Source organism: Ornithorhynchus anatinus, chromosome 4 (assembly GCF_004115215.2).
Source record: "Ornithorhynchus anatinus isolate Pmale09 chromosome 4, mOrnAna1.pri.v4, whole genome shotgun sequence".
NCBI classification, from domain to species: domain Eukaryota; kingdom Metazoa; phylum Chordata; class Mammalia; order Monotremata; family Ornithorhynchidae; genus Ornithorhynchus; species Ornithorhynchus anatinus.
This window is the reverse complement of record NC_041731.1, coordinates 6531611-6538774: the sequence shown is the minus strand read 5'-3', so window position 1 is coordinate 6538774 and position 7164 is coordinate 6531611. Positions and strand designations below refer to the sequence as shown.

Sequence of the window (7164 nt, the reverse complement as noted above, 5' to 3'; positions counted from 1 at the left end):
GGACAGTGGGCTCATCAATGTAAAAAGATCTGTCCAAGCATCACGGGGAGCTATAAGGCTCACAAAAAGCAGGAAATTCCAAGAGAGGTCACTTGAACGCCCTGTCTGTGGCGTGAACACAACGAAGAGAACTTTGTTGTCCCTCCCCATGATCTCAGACCTCCGGATTCTGGGAGCCCCTGGGCCAGAGGAAGACTATGTGGTAGGTCGGCAGAGTGAGAAGCTGAGAAGCAGTGCGGCCTAGTGGATGGAGAGCACGGGGACCTGGATTCTAATCCCGGCTCTGCCACTTGTCTGTTGGGAGATCTTGAGCAGGTCACTTCACTATTCTGTGCCTCAGTTCCCTCACCTGTAAAATGGGGATTAACTGTGAGCCTCACGTGGGACAACCTCATTACCCTGTATCTCCCCCAGCGCTTAGAACAGTGCTCTGCACATAGTCAGCGCTTAACAAATACCAACATTATTATTACTGTGAGTCCCATGTGGGACATGGACCGGGACCAAACTGATTATCTTACTTCTACCCCAGTGCTTAGTACAGTTCCTGGCAAACAGTAAAGGCTAAACTCTCCCAGTCGCTTAGTACGGTGCTCTGCACATAGTAAACGCTCAATAAATACCATTGATTGATAGATGCCATTTTACAAACAGTAAAAGGTCAATAGCAGAGGGGTCAAGCACTGAGGGACACTCACGTTCAGCAGCCGTGTCCCCTCCGCTAGGCCCACTGAAGAGTAGAGTTGAGTGGACTGAGTTCCGCTCCCCAGGCCTGGTCCGTCCGGCCGGAAGTCCTGGTCACCCTCTGGTTCAGGTCGGGGGACACGAGAAGATGACTTGAGCCGAATGCCTCTGCAGCCGGGATTTTCTCCCAGCTGTTACTTAGGGGCAGATGTTTCTCGTCATCTTGGAGTTTACACGACACCAGATTCCTCTCAACTTTGAAGGGACGATCAGTTTTGGCCTGGATGGATTAAGAGGCTTTTCCATTTAAGACTCAGCTTGGATGGAATGGACTTCCTAGAGTCTTCAGAAGTGGTGTATCCCTTTGGCAGGAAGCTACACATTCCTTTGAGGCCCTTTTCTCCATCTGTGCATGCTTGGCTGGAGCAGGGAAGGGGCCTCTATCCCTCTTAACCCGAGCACCTGGACCCTGCTTTGACCTGGGGACCTGAGGGGGGAGGAATCCTGGGCCCCCGGAGTGGTCAAGGAGGTCAGAATCTGGGACCCCGACATGAACTCCAAAAGTTCTCAAGGCTCCCCTTTCAAACATAAACCGGCTCTCCAGTGGTAAAATAAAATATTGGGGCACCCTGCTGAAAGGGATGCTGGTAAGAAAGTGGAGTAAGGCAGAATATCCTGGAGCACCCTGCTGAAAGGGATGCTGGAAGGAGAACAGGGCCAGATAAGATCCCCTGGACTACACTGCTGAAAGGGATGCTGTGAAGATGGCAGGAGCCAAGCGGGATCTGCCGGAGCACCGTGCTGAAAGAGACGCTGGGAAGAGAGCAGGAGCCAGGCAGGATCCCCTGGACCACACTGTTTAAAGAGAGGCTGGGAGGAGAGCAGGAGTCAGGCAGGGTCCCCTAGACCGCTGCATCCTGGTGAGAATTAACAGGAATGTCAGCGGCCCTGGCACAAAATCTTTGATCATCCCACCCTGAGCTCGCCCTTTCCGGATTTTTCAGTTTCTCTGTTTGAGGGACAGAGATGCCCGGCTCTATCTTCTGCTGTTCATTCATTGCCTGTGTCCACCTGGCCTCCCAGACAAGCCACAAAGAGACCTCACGTCCAGCATCCTCCGGGGACCACTGGTGGCTACAGGATCAGTTACTTTCCCCCCAGGCCTCCCTGGATCCTCGTGAAAATGAAAGACCCTTACACCCTTCCATGGGGCTATCGAAGGCCACGACGGCACCTCGTTCGGCTAGAACTGAGATCAGCCAAGGCCCCCACCTGAGATCCCAGCTTGGGCTCCCTGCGCCAGATTGACTGAGTTACTTAGGGAGGTGACACCCCCGTGTGAAGTTATGAAGGGTCGGGGTAGTGAATCCCCTCCCCACATCAGGGACCGTGTCTTCTTCTAAATCCTAAGTGTCCCAAACAGTGCTCTGCACACAGTAGGATCCCAGTACGGTACTCGGCGTATAATAAGTACCTGGTACAGCTCTCTGCATACAGTAGACACCCAGTACAGTGTTCCGCCAACAACTGATGTACGGTACAAAATCTGTACCCAATAGATGCCCGATACAACTTTCTGTGCATAGTACTCAATAAACACTGAGGCAGAGGACGATAATGATGAGAGTCTCGGAAGCATTGGGAAAAGTCTCTGAACACCGGTGAAATGACCACAGTTCTCTGATTTATGTCGAGAAACAAAGTAATGCTTCACTTGATGGCAAAATAGCACAAACCATCTCTCCATTTCCTTTTTTGTTTCTCACTCGGACTCATACGGTTACATGGGCTGCCTGGCGTCAAAAACAGACTTCCCCATGGGTTAGGTTTTTACTGCAAGTATAAAGCTTCCCTGCTTGAAACACGGAATTTGAGGCATTTTCATCTGAGCCCCTCACTCAGAACAGAGTGAGGAAGAGAGAATCTGTTACCGACGACTCCTTCCTTCCCTGCCCGATGCATCCACTTCTGGACAGCTGGATGGAAAGTTTAAAATTCCGCGGGTGGCTCGAGACGGCAGTGACTCCAGCGAGCTGAAACACACTTTAAACCTCCCGGGGGCCACTGTCCCCTTGCAAGCCACAGACAGAAGGACAGACAGATGGACAGATGGCATGCTGGCGTTCTTCCGGGGGTTCCTTGGTCCAGGGGGTAGGTTTCGATTCTCGACACACACGAGGCTCCGTGAGCTGTCTCCATCAACCCCCAGGATGACTGTGAGCCCTGTGTGAGACAGGAACTTGCCTGACTTGATTATCCTACTTCCACCCCGGCACTTAACACAGTGCTTGGCACACAGTAAGGCCTGAATGGATACCATCGCCACCTAGCTAATGGCCAGCAGATAGAGTGGGATCGGGGGTCGGGAACCGTGGATAATAATGTTGGTGTTTGTTAAGCGCTTACTATGTGCAGAGCACTGTTCTAAGCGCCGTGGATGTATTCAAAATGGCTTTGTCCCTAGGAACTTTCTTTCAGTCTGTCAGTGGTATTTGTCGGGTGCCTGCTTAGTATAATAATAATAATAACCGTGATATTTGTTGAGCACTTACTATGTACCGGGCACTGTACTAAGCGCTGGGGTGGATACAAGCAAATTGGGCTGGATACAATCCCTGTTTCACATGGGGCTCACAGTCTTAATCCCCATTTTACAGATGAGGAAACTGAGGCACAGAGAAGGGAAGTGACTTGCCCAAGGACACACAGCAGACAAGCGGCAGAGCCGGGATCAGAACACAGGTTCTTCTGTTTCTCTGGCCCGAGCTCTATACGCTAGTCCGAGCCGCTTCCCCGTACTAAGCGTTTGGGAGAATCCACCGGAAGTGACACCCTCTCCCTGCCGACAGGGAGCTTACCGTCTGGGATCTATTCACCGTGATGGGCCGGATCACTGTGGATGGCCACCGTTGGCTGCACACGCCCCTGTTTCGGGGGAGTGGTGGAACAAAGAAAGGCGAGCATGGGAAGAGGAGATTTAGGACTTCAATAACGTGCAGCACACATTTTCGTAATGAGTCAGGAGCCGGCCTGTTTACGTGGTATTTTCCACTCTGGGCCATATGGCCGTCTACTGTGCTTCTGAGTAAGCAGCTTGGCAAGATCCCAGAGGCAGAAATCTCAAACAGACGGAAAGCCTCCCCATCCCCTCTGCCGCAACGTTGACTGAAGCGGGAGCGGGGCACCGTGAAGCCGGATCGCTGGCCCAAGAGTCTTCCCCGAGATGCGGGGGGGGTGAATCGGTCCGGCGATCTGGGAGTCAGGACGTCTGGGTTCTAGTCCCGGCTTTGCCCGGAGCGGGCTGGCGGGGGCCAAGGCCGCACGTGCCCCGGGCCTCGGGACGCACCCCTGCCCTCCTACCCTCGGGGACCCAACGGGAACACGTCGGGCAGGGATGAGTGAGCATAAGGGGTGCCGGGCCACCCCCTAACGTCAGCATCAACTTTTCCATGTGGGGTCTCTGACTGAAGTCTCGGGCCTGAGGGCCGTCCGTCAGGTACGACGAGAGACTCCACTGTTATCACCGGAAGCGAGTACCCAGATGCACACCCACGTCTATGCCCACACGAACGTATGCACGAAAGACAGGGAGGCCTGCTTGACGAGAAATTCAACTTCGGGCGAGTGACTGGAAAGGCCAATGTACGACCCACAGTCGTACATACATACACAGAGACCGTCTTCGGTTGCGTTGGGGTGGTCGTCCCCTTTTCCTCCTTGTCACGTGACGCTCGGGAAGCTTCCGCACAAAAACACCGGCTTCTCTCTACCTCCACGGGGCGCAAGCCGGGGAGGGCTCGGACCAGAAGCGTCCGTCAGACGCAGTCTTATCCTCCGCTCCAAGCCGGCCAGGCACAGTCACCGCAGAAGCTTCATTTCTTGATTTCCAGCGGTTTGCCGGCTGTGAAATAATACCTAGCCTTTATCTCACTTCTATCCCCTCACTACTTTCACATGACTTAGATCGTTTCTGGTCTCTGAACACATCCGTTCGAAGTGAGAGCAGCCTGGTCAGCTGGAAGGATCTCTGGGCTGGAAGGCGGGAGACCCCGGTTCTAGTCCCAGCTCTTCCCCAGGCCCGCTGTGTGACCTTGGCTAAGTCATCTGACCTCTCCGGGCCTCGCTTTCCTCATCTGTAAAATGGAGGATAAAATCCCTGCTCCGCCTCTGTCCTGTGAGCTCCGCGTGAGTTGGGGATTGTGTCTGACCTGATTATGCTGTATCTACCCCAGTCCTTAGCACTGTTCTTGGCCCACAGTAAGAGCATAACAAATCCCACGACTAAACTGAGAAACGAACCTAGTCCCAGAATCCTTTCCAAGTCCCCCTGCCACACCCTGGTCTATCTCCGTTACTTACATCCCGCCCCCCCCCCCCCCAGGGCATCTCTCTGAAAGCTGAAGAGTGCCCTCAAAGTGGACAAATCAGGCAGACAACTGGACTTTTCTCTGCAGGAGGACTGTTTAATTGCTGAAGGACTCCAAGTCGAACAGAACCGTCAGCTGGCGGGCGCGGAACCAGCGACCCGTCCTGGGACGTGTCCGCAGCCCGGCCTGCCTCGGTGACCGACGACCCGGGAGCCGTCTCGGGCCCCGGTCATCTGCTGTACGCCTTCTGCCCTTGCTCGGGGAGGGCCGGGGGGGCGGGGGGCCCTGTGGACTCCAACGCCGGTGCTTCCTCTTGGCCTGAAACACAGAACGGATGGGTTTGGGAGGCTGGGGAGGGGCAGGAGCGGAGACCACCTGCTCCAGCCTCGAGGGACACATCAGGTGAGTCCTCTCAGTTCAGATAAGCAGCGTGGCCTGGTGGAAAGAGCAAAGGCCCGGGAGTAAGAGGACCTGGGTTCTAATTCCAGCTTTGCCACGTGTGTCTTGTATGACCTTGGGCAAGTCACTTTATTTCTCTCTGCCTCAGTTTTCTCATCTGTAAAATGGGGATTAAGACCACGAGCCCCTTTTTAAGACCATGAGCCCCTTGTGGGACAAGGACTGCGTCCAACCCAATTGTCTTGTATCCACCCCAGTGCTTAGAACAGTGCCTGGCACATTGTAAGTGCTTAACAAATATCACAATTATTATTATTATTTAGAGGCTCGGACACTTCAGGTCACGCCTGGGTCACATTGTGCCCACTGTTGATAGCCTGGGCTTTTACCAGCCGGCGCTGTGACGTGAAACAAACGTGCCCTGGATCCACGGCCCCAGACCATCACGGGGAGCAGGAAGGAGTCAACCACCTAGGATGCATTGGGTGCCCACCTCCCTCTCCCTGGGAAAGCGGGCAAGTGGCCATGGCCCAGAAAGGTCATCCCTGACGGGGCCCAGCCCAGTGCCGCCTCCTCTCTGCAGGTGCCAAGACAGGTGCCCACCCTAAACATGTGCAGACACTTACCTGAAGACCTTCTGAGGGTTTGGATGTAGTCTTGCCAGAAGGAACAGTCTGCCTTTTTCAGGCCCATGCGATTAGGGAGCCGGGCACTGAACTCTTTGTAGTTCTCTCCCGTGGCAGAGGGAAGGAACGGGGCCCACCGGGGAAGGTCTCCCTGAATCTTGCTGGAGAAGTCGTTCTGGGTGTTGGGGTCTCTGGGGGGAAGATCACAGACAGCAAAGCCGGTCGGCGGGAGGCGGTGCCGGTGGAAATCCCGGGACACCGGTTTCCCCCGAGGCACTCGACGCCAGCTCTTGGGGGATGGTGGCCTGCCTGCGCTCCGAGCTGGACCGTGGCTCGGGGCGGGGCAGGGAGCGTGGGGGACATGAGGGTGCCCAGGCGATCGTTTGTGACACGCGGGTGACCCGGCTGGACCGACTGTTTGGCAGCGGGTCCCATCCGCGGAGAGATGGAACCCTGGACGAGAGTAGCGCCTTGACGTTGGCTCTCTGGCCGTGAGCTCGGCGCCCCGAGTGAATCCCGCTCCGCTTGCCAGCCTCCCAAAGGCCTCGCTGTCCCGTCTCTGTCCCTCAGAGGGGACCACCCAGGGATAGGAAGGCTGGGGCGGGTCATGGCTCCGCCTGGGTGGTGAGGGTCCAAGGCTCTGGGCAGGATGGGGGAACGTCCCAGAGCTCCCCGCTCCGGCTAGCTTCGATGGAAGGCGGTGGAAGCAGAAGGGAGGAAAGAGCCGGCAAGCTCTTCGCACCATTTGGATTGCCCCGCCTGCAGAAAATGTCACTGCCCTGACCATCCCGGGAGTGATGACTCTGGCCCTACTAGAAGCTCATGGTCCCCATCTCTTGGCAGCCCCTCTTGGGAGGGGTGGTCGTGGTGGGTGACTCCCACCCATCCCGCCACACTGTGCCCGCAAGCGGCTCCGGCCCCCGCCCTTGCAGGGCCCCTCCGGCTACTCACCCGGATTTGACAAAGTTGGCGATGTACTGCATCACGGCCAGTGCCGCCGCCCTGTCCCCCTGGGAGAATCGCGGTGCCAAGTGTGGGTACCAGGGCAGCCCGAAGGCAAGCCGGACGTCGGCCAGCAGCTCCGAGCT

General features: G+C 55.9%; 1 protein-coding gene across 1 annotated transcript in view; it reads right to left on the bottom strand.

Moving 5' to 3' along the window:
• Positions 1–5126: 5126 nt before the first annotated feature.
• The window catches only part of TG (thyroglobulin), a 141215-nt gene continuing 139177 nt past the window's right edge, over positions 5127–7164 (bottom strand). The window contains exons 46-48 of the mRNA XM_039911929.1: positions 7028–7162; positions 6077–6267; positions 5127–5369 (exon numbers count right to left, since the gene is read on the bottom strand). Of these exons, the coding sequence (XP_039767863.1) occupies positions 5281–5369; positions 6077–6267; positions 7028–7162 (415 nt within the window). The 3' untranslated portion in view covers positions 5127–5280. The remainder of the gene's footprint in view (positions 5370–6076; positions 6268–7027; positions 7163–7164) is intronic.